At 35.7% G+C, this 19,380-nt stretch overlaps 1 protein-coding gene across 5 annotated transcripts in view; it reads left to right on the top strand.

Moving 5' to 3' along the window:
* Nucleotides 1–801: 801 nt before the first annotated feature.
* The window catches only part of SPICE1 (spindle and centriole associated protein 1), a 57,852-nt gene continuing 39,273 nt past the window's right edge, over nt 802–19,380 (top strand). Inside the window, exons 1-4 of one of the 5 annotated variants that reach the window (XM_036219144.1) lie at nt 802–902; nt 8,669–8,767; nt 12,247–12,294; nt 15,498–15,641. In XM_036219144.1, coding sequence (XP_036075037.1) covers nt 8,669–8,767; nt 12,247–12,294; nt 15,498–15,641 — 291 coding nt within the window. In that variant the 5' untranslated portion in view covers nt 802–902. Of the gene's footprint in view, nt 955–1,031; nt 2,414–8,668; nt 8,768–12,246; nt 12,295–15,497; nt 15,642–19,380 lie in introns of those variants that run through there. The other 4 variants (XM_036219146.1, XM_036219145.1, XM_036219147.1 and 1 more) reach the window with 4 other exon arrangements.

Raw genomic sequence — 19,380 nt, forward strand, 5'->3', positions numbered from 1 at the left:
ATCCATATATGGATGTGTCTTCAAAGTAGAAAACCAGGGGCTAAAAGAAGTTGTCTTATTAGAGCGAATTATCTGTTTTTGAACGAAACCTTAAAGTTCTTAAAATTGCCTACATAGCTATGCCTGTCCTGAGTCCAGCCTCTTAGGGCAGCCTCCCTTATACCAAACTCCCACAGTCCTCTGAACTCCTGACATATTGGACTTTTCCCCATCCCTTGCACTTGTCACACACCTTTGCATAGGTGGCTCTCTGCATGGGTGCTCTACCTTTCCATGGTAGCTTACTCATCCCTGCTTTTCAACTTTTCCAAAATACATTTCAAATATTCCTTTAAGCTTAGGTGTTTAGTCAGTATGCCTACTTCTTAGCACTTGTCACAGTTTTAATATCACATTTGTGTCATTGATAGCTGTTTGCTACTATACAGTTAACTTCCTATGGACAGGGACCTTTCCTGTTTTTAAACCCCATTGAACCTAACATAGTCTTTGGTACATTGATAGGTGGTAACAAACATTTTAAAATAAATAGAGGCGAAAGCAAGTAAGTGTGATATGTGAAGCTGGGTGTACAGAGTAATATCTTTCCTTTAGATAATTTACGAGACACTGGTAATGCTACATGCCTACCCTCAAAATCTTTGCCTGGAACCCTGTAAGCAGGTACACAGAACGAAGGTAAAACACACAAGTTCCCTTCAGTCCCACAGCCCATGCCAGACTTTGGGGGACGCCTGCGCACTGGCCTCCCCGGAAATACGCAGGGGACTGGGGCGGAGCTCCGGTAACCTAGGCAACATCCCGGAAGCGGCGGACTGCGTTAGCCTGTGGCGGGCCCAGCAGTTCTGGAACCTGAGGTTTTTAGTCCTGGTGGAGGCAACAGTCGGGAAGCGGCAAGGCAGGTTGTACTGACCGGGCAGAGCCCTGCAGCCTTCAGCCCCACCAAGCCTTAAGTTTCGGGCTGCAGCGCGGGGGGACAGGTGGCGGCGTCTTTCTGTTCCCTCGGGACCCAAGCGCCTGGGTAGAGGATCTTTACTACAGACAGCGCGCCTGCGACTCTCTGTGTTTTCAGAGTGTATTTGCGTGTCAAGATGCGTTGCCTGGGTGTGTTTGTGTCTAGCGCGTGTCCTCTAGGAGCACCCCGAGTGTGAGCCAGTGCACCGCTTTCGGGTACTTCTGTATGTAGAGTTTACAAGGAGTTTACAGTCTAGAGGGAGTACGGCTACCAAGCGCACTCGGCGACAGAGAGGGTCATTTAAGTCGATCGGATATCTGGTTAGGAAAGGGTTTTGAGGAGGGGCCGCTTGAATGAGTTTTGAGGAGTGAGTGGGAGCTAACGCCGTAGAGATGGGGGTGAAAGTCTGAAAGGGTGTTCCAAGCAGAGCGTAAAGGATGGAAATATGTATTAAGGATGAGAGCTTTGTGTTAGGATGTGTGGGAGATGTGAGAGGAGAAAAGACTGGAAAGAAAGGTCAGCTTGGCCACACAGGGGAAAAGAGGACGGAAAGAGAGTATCTGAATGCTAAGTTGAGTTGGAATCCTTTTTGCAAGGGGGAGCTATTAAAATCTTTTGAGCTGTACTCTAGCCCTTTATTTGGGTAGGATTGACAGTGTTTGGAAAGAGGCCTTGTTTCTCTTTGATCAGTTTTCCACTAGCCAGAGTCGATTTTCTAAATCCTATCATTACTCTCCTTGCTTAAAATCCTTCAGTGGCTTTCAGTAGGTTTTTAGGGTAGAGTTCAAGTTGCTATGGCCACAAGGCCATGATCTGGGTTCTGCTTAAAAAAAAAAAAAATCCTCATTCTAGCCTCTCATCTTCTTAAATCTTTGTCAGTCAAACTGAATTCACACACTTTGTAAATGCCTGCTCCATGCCCATTCTTTCCCCCACTTCTTTTATTCATAGTTTAGCCCTCAGCTTAAACATTTTTTTGAGAGAATTAGAGGGAGAAAGTGGCCTTTTCTAACTATGTAGTGTGAGTTAGGTATTTTCATGACACTGAATTCACTTCCTACGATACCCTATTATTAAAATTACTCTTGAATTGTTATCCTACAAACTCTAAGCTCTGCAGACTAGTCTTTCTTGCTGTATCTGGTGCCTTGCTCTCGGCATGTGCTTTCAAAATATTTGTTGAAATAATATAAATGATGAAGTGAGTGAGTGAATGAGTGAAAGGCAGATCAGGAGAAACAATGAAAGCCCAGACAAAAACATGAGTAGTAGGGATGAGGAGGGCACAGATGAGAGCGGTATTTTAGGGAAAGAATGAATAGTTTCTGGTATCTGGCTATGATACAAGAAGATTTTAAGCTGGAGCAACTAGAAAGATGGTAATTCTGTAAGTTCAGCTGAATTCAGCAGACATTTACTGAACAAGCCAATTGCATATCAAGAACTAGAGGCTGGAAGGTAAGGGAGCATAGGTAATAAGCTGTATTTTGACTTCTGTATTTGAGATATTTGGGGGATGTATACAGAAGGCAGTTGAAATGAACCTTCGATGTTTTGGGGAAAGGCGTGAATCCTTAATTTGGAACTCATTTCACAGTGTGTTTGTGTGCTCTGTGCAGTTATAACTTTACTCAAGGGAGTGGGTGAGATCAGTGAAGAAAGATGTAAACTCCCCGTTGGTGGGAAGATGTGAAGTTCTTGGTGATCTAGAAAGTGAGCGCCAGAGTAATTGGCACCATATTAGATTTTTTTACTATTTATTTTGTCTCCAGTGTTCTGCTAGTGTTTGGCATGTGGTAGACTCAAAAACAATTATAGTCTATGGCCATGCTACCGTTAACAAGCCTGATCCCATCTGATCTCGGAAGCTAAGCAGGGTTGAACCTGGTTAGTACTTGGATGGGAGACTACCATAAAGACACAAGTGCTGTAGGTGTAAAAAAAAAAAAAAAAGAGATTGTAAGCTGACAAGGTCCTTGCAATCTGTGAGGTCAACCAAGCAAGGGTTGCTTCGCCTAAAAATAAAAAAATAAAAAAAAACAAAAACAAACAATTATAGGATAAAGAGAGGGGGTGTCCAGTGGAAATACAGAGGCACTGGGATGAACTGGATAAAGATCCTTGATTAGATGGTATGGAGGAGGGACCAACAGAAACTGCAAACAAAAGGAGAAAAGACTAGGGGAAAAACCAGAAGAAAGAGTATCGTGGAAACCAAGGGAGAGGAGACTTCCAGGAGTGGGAGTCCGTAGAGCTGGAAAGGCCTGAGAAATAAGAAGGGACCAATAATTTTAGCAATTAGGAAGCTGTTGGTATTTTAGATTTTCTCCAAACAGGCCTAGATTTTCTAGGCTGTGCCGATTTTATTATTAGATTCCTTAGCATAGTATACCATCAGAATATCTCTACAGTCTCACATGCCAGCATGTAAACTATAGCTCCTTTATATCTAGTTTCTATAAGTGGCACAAAATCACTTTGTTAAGACCACAAAGTCTGATCCTTGGTTAAGAAAAATGTGGTCACCATTATTGGTGATGAAGAGAACACTTCTCAGTGCAAAGATGGTCCTTGTGTTATAGAAGCTCGAAGTGTTACTGGGGCTTAGTTAAAAAAAGTGCTGAAGTATGCCTCTCTTTCATGAAGTATGCGTCTTTTGTTGGTGAAGGGCAGTCCAGAGACGGATAGCAGCTTAATTATCTCTTTGTGATCTTACTGTAAACAGGCTGGAATTTAGAGTTGGTCAGTCTATTAGTTTCCTGTGCTGTAAAACAAATCACCATAAACATAGTGACTTAAAACAATACTCATTTATATCTCACAAGTTCTGTGGATCAGGAGTTTGGATGTGGTTTAGCTGGGGACTGTGCCTAGGGTCTCACAAAGCTATGACTGAGGTGTTGGTGGTCTGTATTCTCATCTGGAGGCTCAACTTGGTAAATGTCTGCTGTCAGGCTTACCTCACTCAGATTGTTGGCAAAATTCATTTCTCTGTGGCTGACTGAGGAATCTTGGCTTTTTACTGACTTCCTGCTGGAGGCTACCCACAGTTCTCTGAGTTTCCTGCCACATGGCCATCTTCATAGGGAGTCATAAACAACATGGCAGTTTGTTTCTTCAAGGCCAGCAGGAGAGAATCTCTTGCTTCTTTGTATGACAGAGACTTGTATAATATAACGTAATCACACGAATGACATCTCCTCACATTTGACTTATTTTATTGGATAAAACAAATTATAAGAAAAAATATCCCCCCCTCTCAGCCCACCCGCCCTTGCCAAACAAGTCACAGGTCCTGCCCGAACTTAAGGGAAAGGGATTATACAGTGGCACGACTCGTTGAGGGTCATCTCAGCTTTGCTGGGCCAAAGTGAAGTGGAAAAAAAAATAGCAACAGTTGTTTACTATCTTAGTCCATTTGGGCTGTTATAACAAAATACCAGACTGGGTAGTTTATAAACAATGAATAGATTTCTTACAGTTCAGGAGGCTGGGAAGTCTAAGATCAAGGTGCCAGCATGATCACGTTCTTGGTTCATAGCTGGCACCTTCTTGCTGTCTCCCCCATAATGGAAGGGACAGGGATCTCTCTAGAGCCTCTTTTATAGGACACTAATCTCATTCATGAGGGCTCAGTCTCCCAAAGGCTCCACTTCTCAAAAGCCTCACCTCCTAAGACCATCCATCATCTTTGGGTGTTAGGATTCAACATTAACTACTGTTTTTGTTTGTTACATTTTCTTATGTGTTTATTGATAACTTCAGATTCACCCAAACAGTACTCATGTATTTGATCAATTGTATTAATTTTCTTGTCACTTTGCTTAAGAAAAGCATTTTTGTTTGGGTACTTTGTATTTACCTTCAGAAGTCACCATTAGTGTACAAATAGCTGTGATAAAAAATACTGATTTTCATAAATTTTTGATACTGTTTTATTGATAGCCTCATCAGTGAAGGAAACAAGTATATGAGCCTTTTAACTACTTTTGCATAGTTAAGATTCATGGTTGGTTTTTCAGAGCTGAGGCTGGTAGAATTTCAGCCTCTGAATAAGTATATTTTAAATAATGTAACTTGAAATGAACTATTTTATGTGTAACCCAGAAAGTTTAGAAAATATAGACTGACCAGAGATAACTCAATATTAACAATGTTTTTTAGAAGTGCATTATATTTAGTCAGTGAGACTTGGTTTTGAGTGTCAGTTCCCAGCTCTGTCCATTATTATTTGTGTGACTTTGAGCAATATACTTAACGTCTCTAAGCTCCATTTCCTCTTTTGAGAAAGGGGGTTAATAGTTGTTGTCACTAACATCATCATCATTAATCCTTCCTTAAACACAATTTCGTATGTGCTAGACAAGCGTTCTAAGCACCTTATATATTTAATTAGTTCTATTTTATACTTAGTGGCAAAGCTGGGATGTGAACCCAGACTGTCTGGTTTCAGACTCTTCTTTTAACTGCTGTTATATTGCCTCTGAAGAAAGTACATGCTTCATAGGATTGTGGGATTAAATGTGAAGCTCTTAGCACAGATAAGTGCTTATTAATAATGTATGTATATTAAATCATTGGGAATATACTATACACACAGTTCTGTATTCACCTTTTTATACTTTTTATGTATTTTTCTGTCATTAATATTCTTTAATATAATTTTAATGGTACATAATTCATCAAATAGATTTACTGACATTTTGATTTTTCTGTTTCTGCATAGTAAATAAAGATCTAAGTGGTTAAAGAGATACATTAGAAAGCTTTTTTCTGAACAATTGTTATTTTTTTCATCTTTTTTTATAACAGCTTGAGATATAACTTACATACTATAAAATTTACCTCTCTAAAGTATACAATTCGTACGTGTTTAGTATACAGTAGTCCCCCCTAATCCATGGTTTTGCTTTCTGAGTTTCAGTTACCCACAATCAACTATAGTATGAAAATATTAAATGGAAAATTACAGATAATTTTGGGGAGAGACCACATTCACATAACTTTTTATTACAGTACATTCATTGTTCTATTTTGTTATTATAGTTGTTAATCTCTTACTGTGCCTAATTTGTAAATTAAACTTTATCATATGTATGTATGTATAGGAACAGACATAGTATGTATAAGGGTTCGGTACTGCCCATGGTTTCAGGTAGCCACTAGGGGTCTTGGAATGTATTCCCTTCGGAGAAGTAGGGGCTAATGTATTTGCAGAATTGTGCCATCATCACCACTATCTAATTGTAGAACATTTTCACCACCCCAAAAAGAAATTCCATGTCCATTATCAGTCACTCTCCATTCCCTCCTCCCTCCAGACCCTGCCAATCACTAATCTGCTTTATGTCCCTATGTATTTGTCTTTCCTGGATATTTCTTATAAATAGAATCATACAATATATGGCCTTTGGCATCTGGCTTCTTTCTCTTAGCATAATATTTTCAGAGTTCATTCATGTTATTGCAAAAATCAGTACTTCATTACTTATATTGCCAAATAATATTCCATTGTACATATTTTATTTATCCATTCATCAGTTGGTGGACATTTTAGATGTTTCCATTTTTTGTCTATTAAGAATAACGCTACTATAAATTCATGTACAAGTTTTTGCATGGACATATGTTTTCAGTTCTCTTGGGTATTTACCTAGGACTAGAATTGTTGGTTCACGTGGTAACTCTGTGTTTAACTTTTTCAAGAACTGCAAAACTGTTTTCCAAAGAGGCTACACTATTTTACATTTCCACTAGCAATATATGAGGATTACAGTTTCTTTAAATTCTCGCCAATGCTTGTGATTTTCATCTTTTTCATTATTTAAACATTCTAGTGGGTATGAGGTGGTATCTTGTTATGGTTTTGATTTGCATTTCCTTAATGACAAATTATGTTGAACATCTTTTCATGTGTGTATTGGCCATTTGAAGCATCTTTTTTTTGGAGAGATGGCTATTCAAATTTCTTAGCCCTTTAAAAAATAGATTATTTGTGTTTTTATTGTTGAGTTTTAAGAGTTTTTTATATATTTTGTATACAAGTTCCTTATGAGATATATGATTTGCAAATATTTCCTCTCATTCTTTGGATGTCTTTTTACTTTCTTGATGATGTACTTTAAATTACAGCAGTTTTTAATTTTGAAGGAGTCCAATTTATTTTTTCATTGGTTGCTTGTGTCATATTTAAGAAACTATTGTTTAACCCAAGGTTCATTAATGTTTATATTTTCTTTTAGGTGTCATCTACTTTTAGCTCTTACATTTAAGTTAGGGGTCCTACCTCATTCTTATTCAAAAGGATATCCAGTTGTTCTAGCACCATTTATTGAAAAGGCTGTTTTTTCCCCCCTTTGAATTGCTTCTTGGAACTCTTGTTGAATATAAACTGACCATAAACGTAGTTGTTTGTTTTGGACTTCTTTTTCATTTCATATCTTTTTAAATAGTATTTATGGCTCTGACACCTGCCTTCATAGTTGGCTAACTCTCTATTCCTTAGATTTCTTATCTTCAAAATGAGTAATAAATAGTAAATATTTCATGGGGTTATTGTGAGGATTAAAATGGGTAATATGTAGGAAGAGTTTAGAACAGTAGATGTAGAAAGTATATGTTAGTTAATGCCATCATCACCATCGCCATTGTCATCATCTTCACCATCATCACTACCATCACTGGCACCATCATAAAACTTGTGTTATTTTCTAAGTTGTATATGATTTATCTTCTTTGGTGCATTGTAAACCCTGAAATTAGATACTGTGTTTAAAGAGTAAATTTGTTAAGAGTGAGATATTGCAGAGAGCAAAGAGGATTGAGCGTCCACACTTGAGAAACACTTAGATTTAGGCATCTTTATTACAGTAGACTGTGATTTTTAAAAATATGTACTTAAAGAAAATACTGGAGTCTTTGTTTTATGATAATTTTGGAGTAAGGGGGTCAGCTTGAAAGTTCTGTGATTAGGTGTGCATAAAGAAGTTCTAGAATAGGAGTCATGTATATGTGTTGCTTTTTAAAAGTTGTATATGATATATATATATGTCTTGTAAAATCCTAGTGTTCAGCGACTGAGCCTTTTTCTAATTTCGTGTAATGTTTAGTCCAGTGTCTTTAGCATTCCTATTTTAAGAGTGCTGAGCAAATGTTGGCAATTTCCAAATTCTTTTTTAGTATTAATAATCACTTCCATTTAGTATTATATGAAAAATAGACTAGAAATGGTATTGTAACTCATTTGTTCTCTAAAATTTAGCCAACTTCATTTAAGGTAGGCACATGAATATCTGGTAGTGATTTGAATGGTAGAATGCTTAAAAAAGAACTCCAGTTCTCTTTTGGCCTTCTCGTATTCATACTGTTAGCATATGAATGACATTTTTTTCTATTAATTGTGAATTTATATAATTGATGGAAAAGTTTATGATTACTGTCCTAGCGCTCTGCATTCCTAGAGTTTTTAACTAAGCAAATATGTACAAGTTATTGCTTTGAAATCTCTTTTATCATGGTTATCGGTATCAATTTTCCATTAATTGTGAAGTGAAAAAGAACCAAGTCTTTTGGTAGCCTATTCCTTTTATTATGCTTAAAATTTTCTCCTGATGTTTTAAAATTTATTTTCCTGGATCTCTTTTTCCCTCTCTGGCGATGCTTAATTACTAGTTTTTCTTATATTTTAAAATTTTGATATATTATTACTCCTAGATGTCATTTGTCAGAGTGAACCGTTACTGTCCCCGGGGAGGAGGAAGGAAAGCCCTGAAAGTAAAGAAGAAGAAATCACCAGTGAAACAAGAATGGGATGTAAGTCTAGGTGGGATGATAAGCAATGTAACATTACTCTGGAGGAATGGCCCTCGTCACTCAGCATGGCACTCTCAGTGGGGCTGCATGTAATAGGGTGGAACGGGTTTCTGGGCATGTTACAGCCTAGGTCTTAGAGGAAAGAGCAGAATTTTTGGTGGAGTTGTTTTTAGAATACATGTGTCCAGGCTGTAACTTCTACTTCTTTTGGAGGACTGGAATCTTGAGGGGATGGGGAATGTGTTTTAAAAGCACTGCCCTCCACCCCCCTATCCCCAACTCCACTTTGAGAACTCACTGCTTTAAGGCCACTCTAACTATAACCTGTATCACCGATGTCTAGATTTTTGTGGTTCTCTTTTAGATTTGCCCATAGCAACCAGTGATACTATACTCATGTGAGTGGCATTTCTGGCTGAAAAATTGGATGATCCTTGTTCTCTTGCTCTTCAGATTGTTGCTCATCTCCAAAAGCTGGTTACTTCAGTACAAAGATTGCCTTAAGATACTAAACAAGTCTCTAGTACTTGGGACATGATCCCTGGCTTCTACCCTGAATACTACCTGGTGTTAATTAACTAAGGGCATTTTTATCTTTTGCAGCCTGGTATTTGGGTTTGGACCAGGAAACTTTAGGTGCCTATACTTCCTGTTTTACGGAGTAACTAGTCAGGGACTAATTTGGATCTTAAGGATTTTTAGATTTGGAATCTTTTGGGTTGCGACTGACTGTCGTAGCCTGTTATCTTGGACAAACTGATGACCTTTGGAAATGGGACAGGGATTTCTCTGTGTTTAGATTACTTCGTTGCTGTCTATGATTTGCTATAAAATATAAGAGTGTGATTCTAAGATAATGAAACTAATTAAAAGAAAAAAAATGCACATGATAACGTAAGTATTGTCCCCTTCAGAGTGGTTACTTTGGGAAGTTCAGTATTTATTCTGATTACTGCTATTGCTGAAAACATAATTGAAATCCATCCTTTGAAATTGCATGAGAACCTTTCTCACTTATGATCTTTTTATTATCTCCTTTGATTTTCAAAGGTAGGCTGAACTTGAAAGTAGTTATAAGCCATTTGGAAAGAATGGTGAATGAAAGAGGAGAGATCAAACTGAATAATACTGTTTTGATAAAAACAGTGAGGTGTTTTCTGAAATGGCAATTCAGAAAATTGTATTTAAAGGCAATTTCAAAAAAAAAGTTTTAAGTGGCAGTAATATTAATGAAATTATATTTTCTCTCATGAGAACTAAGTCCAAGCATATCACTGATATACCTGAATTCTATTATGATTACTAAAAATAATTCTCATGATCTTATAGTTGATATTGGTACTTTTCTAAATCAATATGAAAAGTTTTAGTATAGAAAACCTTGAGCTAAACATAAACTATAGCCAAAAAGTTAAATCTTTGAATACATCAAAAGCTATTTCACCAGACTCAGTTGTCCATATTTCTTTTAGAAGTAAAACTCGTTTTATTTCCTGCTTTACCAACTCTGTATAACAAAATGGCTGAAGTCATTTTGTAAAAGGCTAAATTGCAGAGCTGCTCTTAGAGCTGTATAGGTGGTGCACTGCATAATACCAAGGGGATACTATTACGTGGACTAGGATATTAATGGTACCTCCTGGAGTTGTGCCCTGTGGTAGCCATGCCACACTGATTTTATGCCTTTTTACTTACATGACTACTTTCACATTTTATGAAATTATACAAACTTCATCTTTCATTATGCTAGGTTCTATGCTTAAGGTGTTTGCATGGTCACAAACTGAATGTCTCTATAGCGATTGCAGTTTATCTTTTAGGAATCTTTAGAAGTGCTTAATTCCATGGAATACAATTTGAAAATTATAAATTTATCTAATACTCATTTGAATTATATACTACCCTGTTTTGTTAGTAGTTTTTATAGTATAATGTGTGCCTGCTTGTTGAATTTAGTCTTTATTTTTGGTAAGAGATTTAAATTAGTTTGTTATTTTCTACAAGGCATCTAAAAGTTATCCATATTAATGTTGAAATTGAGAATACTGGTTTGCGAAAAGAAAGACTTTTTGATCCCAGGATTTTTAATTAATTTTCAGCTGTTAAAATCTAGTACATACTCACACCTAAATACACACATATGAACAGTATCTATTTATAGTTATGATAAGTTATGATATAACTTTCTGAAGAATGTGAAAAAGTATGATAAAAAGTTTGAATAACAATTTATAATTATTTCAATTTAAATAAATACATTTATTTTATATATTATGTAAATATATATTATGTAAAATATAAAATAATTTTATTTCAATTTAAAATTGGAATTTTATCTTGCTAAAATGTGATGATCAAACTCTTTAACTCTTTAACTCTTTAAAGAAATGTTCTTTTGGAGGGTAGCATGCTTAATTAAATATAGTCTTTTAAATGAGAGCCATCTGGATGTAAAAAAAGGCATAGAAAACTTAAACTAATGCAAGAAGGCTTTAGAAAAAAAGGAAAATAAATTTAATAAAAAATGAACTGAAACTGATTTCAAACAGTTTTTTAACCTAGTCTAAAGAGAATTTTTCCTGTAAGAAAATTACACAAAGAAAGCGAATAAACTTGATCTATCTATCTATCTATCTATCTATCTATCTATCTATCTCTTTTTTTAAATTAAGTTTATTGAGGTAACATTGGTTAATACAATTATATAATTTTCAGGTGTACATTATCATTTGACATCTACATATTCTATTGTGCGTTTACCACCCAAAGTCCAGTTTCCTTCAGCTACCATATATTTGATCACCTTTACCCACTTTACCCTACCTCTACCCCCCGATATTTGACCCCTTTACCTCATCTACCTCCCCTGCCATCCCCTTCCCTCTAGTAACCACTAGTCTATAGTCCATGTCCATGAGTCTCTGTTTGTTTGTCCTATTCCTTTGTTGCTTTTAGGTTTATATCCCACATATAAGTGATATGTGATTTTCAACTTTTTCTGTTTGGCTTATTTCGCTTAGTATGATTATCTCGAGTTCCATCCATGTTGTCACAAATGGCAGTATTTCATCTGTTCTTATAGCTGAGTAATATTCCATTGTATCTATGTACCACAGCTTCTTTTGCCAATCATCTATCATAGGACATTTTGGTTGCTTCCATGTCCTGGCTACTGTGAATAATGCTGCTGTGAACATTGGTATACAAATATCTTTATAGATATGAGTTTTCAAGTCATTGGGGTAAATACCCAGTAGAGGGATTGCTGGATCATATGGTAGATCAATTCTTAGTTTTTTGAGGAACCTCCATACTGTTTTCCATAGTGGCTATACCAATTTGCAGTCCCATCAGCAGTGTATGAGGATCCCTATTTCAAAAGTAAATAAACTTTAAAATCTTATTTTAAAACATCCAGTAAATACTAATATTTGTAAGAAACCTTTCTTTTTTGAAAGGAAAATTCTTCTTTTTTGCAGAGTACTGTGAATGATTTAACAGTTCATCGGGCAACTCCTGAAGATCTGGTAAGTTTATTATCAAAAGTTAAGATTTATTTAATATTTTATTTGATATTCGGTTTCTAACCTTCAGAAATGAAACCAGAGGCACTGGGAAGTTGTTCAGTTATATTTAATCTTGCTTAAGTCTATATAAAATAAAAAAACATATCTTCTGGACTTCCCAATTTTACCTCAGAATATTAATTAGCATGTATTAGAATGTCATTAGATAGATTTGGTTTACAGTTGAAATCTCTCTGGTCCCGTATTGCCCTGTATACATCTATCATCTTTTCCTATCTATAGATATCTTCAGCATTATTTACTATTGCTTCCCGACACAAACATACTAGTCTAGTTAATGTAGAAATTTATTCCTTGAACCTTATTTCCACATTTGAGCCCCAATTCATGCCATATTTCTAACTTGAAATAGTTTCCCTACCTTCTTCTCTACCTCTCCAAATCTTACTTTGCTTCCTTATCCTAGTTCAAGTCTTACTTTATTTTTTAAGTTTGTAGTATAGCTTTATTGTGATATAATTCAACATACCATAAAATCTACCTTTTTAAAGTGTAAAATTATTGATTTTTAGTATATTTACAGAGTTAAGCAACCATCATCACATTCTAATTTTAGAATGTTTCATCACCCTCCCAAAAGAAATTCTGAATCCATTAACAGTGACTCCCTCTCCCCCCCACCCCCCAAAAAAATCCCTAGCAACAACTAATCTACTTTATATTTCTATGGATATGCCTATTCTGGACATTTGGGTTGTTTCTACTTTTTGACTATGTGGATAATGCTGCTGTGAACATTTATGTATAAGTTTTTGTATGAACATATGTTTTCAGTTCTTTTATTTATATTCTTGGGAGTAGAATCACTTTGTCCTATGATATTTCTATTACTTAACTTTCTGAGGAACTGCCAAATTGTTTTCCAAAGTGGCTGCACCATTTACATTCTCATCAGCATATGTGACAGTTCCAATTTCTCCACATCTTTTGTCAACACTTGTTATTGTCATCTTTTTGGTTTTAGTTCTCCTAGCGAGTGTAAAGTGGAATCTCATTGTGGTTTTGGTTTGCATTTCCCTAATGACTAATGATGTTGAACAGCTGAACATCTTTTTGTGTGCTTAGTAGTCGTTATTGGTTGTAGTATATCCTTTGGAGAAATGTCTATTTAAATTTTTTAGTCATTTTAAAATTGAATTATTTGTGTTTTTATTGTCATAAGAGTTCTTAATATATTCTGGATACAAGTTCCTTATGGGATATATGATTTGCAAATATTTTCTTCCATTCTTTTAGTTGTCTTTTTACTTTTTTGATAATGCCCTTTGAAGTACAAAAATTTTTAATTTTGATGGAGTTCAATTTATCTATTTTTTTCTTTTGTCATTTACTCTTTTATTGTCATATCTAAGAAACCATTATTTAACAAGGTTTACAAAGATTTACTTTTAAGAGTTTTATAGTTTTAGCTCTTATGTTTAGGTGTTTGATCTATTTTGAGTTAAATAGTGTGTATAGTGTGCAGTAGGGTTCCTCTTTCATTCTCTTGCAAATAGATATCCAGTACTCCAAGCACCATTTTTTTAAAAAGACTATTCTTAGTTTGTACTAAAAAAGGAAATATTTCTATACTTTTGCCAGTACCACACTCTCTTGATTATTATAACTTTGTAGTAAGTTTGAAGTCCTACTTTTTTGAAGCTGCCCAACATTTGGTATCTCTTCTGAACTGTTATTACTTATTACCTCAACATAAGGCATTGAGTATATGCCATCTAATGCATGTCGTTGATCTTTATGTGTATATGCCCAGTCTTCCTGGGCAGATTAAGTACTTTTGAGGGATAAGAACCGTATCTTCTGTTTCTTTGTGGACCTAGGAATCTTAATCCTGGTAAGTACTCATTAAATGTTCATTAAGAATAATAATGATGCTCGACTGACTTAATTCTTTTTTAATTATGAAAAATTTCAAACATGTGAAAGTACAGACAGTATTATAAAGAACTCCCATATATGTTTACTCAGATAAAATGTTATTAAAACTTAACATAATTGCTTCATTTATCATAATGTTTTCTTACTTCACTGAAGCATTTTAAAGCAAGTCCAAGAGAACATAATTCTATGCCTACATATTCAGGTTGTATTTTAGAAAGTGTAGACATTTGCTTACATATGCCAATGCCACAGTGCCATTATCACATCTAACATCTAACAAAAGTAATAAGTTTTTGGCATTACCTAATTCCCAATCCACATTCAAATTTTCCTGGTTGTCTTAAAAATGTCACCTTTATTTGTTTTTTGCTAATTGGAATTCTTTTACAAAGTGTTTAGTTGTTAGTCTCTTAATGAACTGATTTCTTATTGACAAGGTGAAAACTCAGCAGTAAATTTTATCAGATGCTGTACAGGTTTTGTTCATATCCATAGTTTTGAATAATAAAGTCAGTATTTGCTTTTTTTCTCTAGCCACCTGAGTGAACTCCTCTCCTTTAACTCTTAAGCTGTGGCTCATATCTCTGCTACTGCTTCAGGAATTCCACTTCCCTGTAATTTCTCATCTCCAGTGACCCACTATACCTGCAGCCATCGCAAGGCTGTAAAAACACTGCATTGTTAGTTCTTGGTGGTGGTGTATGAGTATCATGCAATGGGTGTGTCTTTGCCAAAGATGACTCAGTGAGTTTTGTACCTTTCACACTGTGCTCAGTCATTGCATATGTGTGTGTGTGTGTGTGTGTGAGGGGGATACATGTACATATATAGGTAACTGAAAAGTTTCATAAAACAGTTTGATAAAACAGTTTATTATGTGTAATGTGTCAAAATATTTTCTATTTTCTATTCTATTTAAAATACATTGGTTTGACCCACAAATTGATTTTTACAACCCATTAAATGAGTCCTAGCATATATTTTGAAAAATAATAGTTTATTGGGTAGTCTAGTACAAAGGAAATAGAAATTAATATACTTTTCATTTCATCTTTTAGCTAGGTCTAGTAGTTCTAGATACTTTTTTACATCTTTTTTGAAAATTTAGAAGCCTGAAAACTTTGGCTTTGCCTATAAACAAATATACATATGTTGAACCAGAAAACATAAAAAAAGATGAAAGTATATCCGGTGGTCCTACCATCTGAAAGGCAATTTCTTTGTTCCTGAAACATTCTTTAATAGTCTTTTTTTCTGTATAGATACGTCGTCATGAAATACACAAGTCGAAGAATAGATCATTAGTACACTGGGAACTCCAAGAAAAAGCTTTGAGGAGAAAATGGAAGAAGCAGAAACCAGAAATTTCTAATCTTGAGAAAAGGAGATTGGCTATCATGAAGGAGGTGACGCTAAACTGCTATTTTTAGAATTAGAAAGACAAGAGATAATTTCTTTTTTCCCTCAAATCTGATTGATTTTGGAGAGATTCTAGTAATGACTGCATCCTTTTTCAATGACCTACACATGGACTTCAAAAAATGCAGCATTGACATTTAGAATCTAGTTTCGTAATTTGAATTCCTGCCCTACAACTTACTGGCTGCGTGACCTTTAACAAGTTATAACTTCTCAGCCTGAATTTTCTTATCTTTAAAATGGGACTAACACTACTTCCCTGATTACATTGTTATGAGATTTCTACAGTGATTAGCACAGTCTTTGTCACATAATTAGTGTGTTATAGTATACAAAAGCTGCTATAATTATTTTTCTCAGTTCATACGTAGTGCTGTTAGATTACTTTGCAAAAAACGTTGTGTGTTCCTCCAGCAAGTTAGCTAGTAAGCCACTTTTTTTTGGCTCAATCTTTTACCAGATGTAGGGTGCTTGGACAAGTCATCAGAAATGTCCAAATAAATAATATGGGAAATAAGAGAAAGCTATAGCAAAAAACTCTTCTTTTTCTTGGGCTGAAATTACTGTGGAAGAAATGTGCTTAATGTTGCTTCTTGTTTGGTGTTGAAGCTTATGCCATTTGGCTGTCGGGGTGATCTTTCACGGCAACTTTAAATCACATTCTGTCTTGAGGAATTCATTAGGCTTCTTAGTCAAATGTGAAAGTCTTGATCTTATAAATCATCAGGAAGAATTATATCTACCAAATAAATGTTTACATGAGCTTTAAAAAAAGAACAGTGGATTAAGAAAGAATGGCTCCTTACAGATAAGTATCTTTTGGTGATCTTGGATAAGTCACGTACATTTAAATGTTACATGGTAATTCTCAGTGAAAGGCCTATGAACACACATCTGACCAGGAAAAAAGGCCCCCTCTTTGGGGTGACTCTTTTTTTTTCCCCTCCCTAGTTGCTCCTGCTCATGTTCTGAATTTCTTATACAAGTAATAGATGTGGTAGAAGTATGGATTAAAAGAAGAGTGGTGAGATAGGATGAGTGAACTTCCTCTGCTTTCTTTCTATAGTGCCACTTCCTCAGGCTCTAGTGTTTCTCAACCCTGCCCTGACTACACATTAGAATTGTTCATGGTGAGAACTTCTTTTAAAAAATAAGTATATCTGGACCCAAATACATCTATACTCAGATATTCTGATTTAGCAGACCTGGCATGTGGCCCAGTTAGGTGTTCTTTAGACAGTTCCTATGTAATTTAAATATGTTGCCAGTGTTAGGAACCTCTGCCATTAGTAGGGTTCAGGTATTTCCAATAAATGATGTATCTTGGAGGTTATTCCATGTCAGTACTTAGCAATCTACCTTTTATTTTTAATGGCCAGGTAGTATGCAGATGTACCACAGTATTTAAATGTTTATCTAGTGCTTTATTGATGGACATTTAGGTTATGTGTTAAAGTGTACTTTAAGCTTATGGAAAAAACAAAAGAACCCAAAATAGAATGGTTTAAATAAAATAAAAATCTATTTCTCTCACTAAACAGTTCAGAGGTAAATGGTAGTTGGTAGGGGCTCTGTCTATATTTTATATGTCTTTCATTACATGACTTCCAGTACAGAATGACTGTTTCAGCTTCTTTCAGCTGTTTCCCAGCCATAAGGAAGCAGGACTGGCTTATATCCCATTGGCCAAAAATATATCACATGACCATTCTCACCTGCCTGAATGGTTGGGAAATCTAGCTATGTACTTAGCTAAAACCTGGGAGTTCTGCTGTTAAAGAGAAAATGGAAAGAAAGAATCTTAATGGGTAAATAGCAGTGTCTGCCACCCACAGATGGTTTCTAGCCTTGCCACTATAAATAATGAACATACTTGAATGTGTTTTTGAGTACATGTATATTTGTAAGATAAATTTTTAAAAGCGGAATTACTGAGTCAAGAGATATGCTCATCTATTATTTCAGTGTTGCTAAATTTGTAACGTCTCTGTTAAGGGATGCGATGTGACCAAAGGAAGAACTCTCCTTGGGCTATCTTCTTAGGCTTAATCAGAGCTGCCAGGATCCATCCCCCAGAAGTTAGGCCCAAGATTAACATAAATTAAGAGTAAAGCTCTTTGGCCAGCATAATCTTAGATTCATTCTTCGTGTGATGCACTTGTTATGAGAATCAATAAAATAAGTTTCCAAATCCAAATCAGAGAAAGGGAGGCTGTGATAGAGATTTTATAAATTCGAAAGGTGTAATAACTTCTCACGTCTCTTTGTAATTTCCCAATTCCATCTGGTTTTCATTACCACAGTACAAAAGTGCTAGGATAAGTTTTTGGTAATGTTTTCGAAGGGATCTTGACTGATCCTTTGAAAATCTAAGATGTATACCGTCTCACAAGTTTGATTTTGTGCTCTGCAGACCCTCTGGGGAAGTCATACATACACATGGGCTCATAGAGCTTGGTTTACCTATCAAGAGGATGAGTTTTATCAGAGAGGAGTGATACATCTATAAAGAGCAAAGCGAAGCCAATACAGTGATCTCTGGCCACTCGACCCATCTGCTCCAAGGAGCTTGGGGAGACACTAGCAGGGGGCAGCAGGGCAGTGGCTTTACTGGAGATCTCATCATACTTGACATCAGGTTTTGATATGATAAAATTATTCCTCCACAATCTTTATTTTGATAAGAGGTCAATGCTTTTTTAAAAAGCAGTAAACTCTTAAAACGGCCATTAAGAAATACACTTTGTGCAATTTTTCTAGTGTGATACATTATAATGCTCCATTTCCTCTCTTTTTCTAAGCTCTAATTGTACCTACTTGCAAGATGGCTAACCAGGGATAGAAATTTAGTGCATGGGATAATATAATTTAAGTCATAACAACTTTCTCAAGTATTTCTAGAGTGGTATACAGGTTTTCAGTGTGTACACATCCTTTTAACACCTCTGTGGGGTTGGGGAGGTGGTTATAGTTTCATTTATACTTCAGGAAACTAAAGAGGTCAGATTTTGCTTAGTATCTTTTGGCTGGGCCTAGGATCCCTGTCTTCTGGCTCCAAATAGACTGTTTGCCTAATACCATTCTAAAGCTTAACTCTTTGTAGAAGGAACAAATTCAGGACTTTATTCTCACCAATTGAGCCAGTTAGTCTACCTGCTTGGCCATAGCAGGAGAAGAAGGGGGAGAAGTCAGAATATGACTCTTATTTTTCTCTGTGTCCTAAAGCAATAACTGAGGTCATATTATATATTTGCTTACATGGTCTAGAGAAATTCTGGTAAGAGCATTTGTTACTAGATATCTTATTCATTGGAGTCAGTGTTAGAAACTAGAAAGTTTCTGATTTTGAGACTCCTTTTAACTTAAGAATGCCATCTGGTGGTGGTGGGTAGAGTTGACTTGCTTTTACTTTAGCCTGTGTCCTTGCTTGTAATTATGAAAGTTTCTAGGTTGAAATACCATAGTCAGAGGCACTACTGAATGGTATTTTTTGTGTTCACATCCCTTCAGAATAAAAACCTGAATTGTTTATAAATACAGAAAGGAGCATCATTTTTCGTTTAATGCCTCCAAACTCATATCTTACATCATGTTTTTAAGTTGTGGGTCGTGATCTCATTAGTAGATTATGCAGTAATTTTAGTGGTTGAAACCTCTGAGTTTATGGCTCAAAGATTCATTACTTTAATCAGTGTGTTTCAAATTGTGGATCACAACTTGTTAATG

This window comes from Rousettus aegyptiacus, unplaced genomic scaffold (assembly GCF_014176215.1).
Source record: "Rousettus aegyptiacus isolate mRouAeg1 unplaced genomic scaffold, mRouAeg1.p scaffold_m13_p_4, whole genome shotgun sequence".
NCBI lineage: Eukaryota > Metazoa > Chordata > Mammalia > Chiroptera > Pteropodidae > Rousettus > Rousettus aegyptiacus.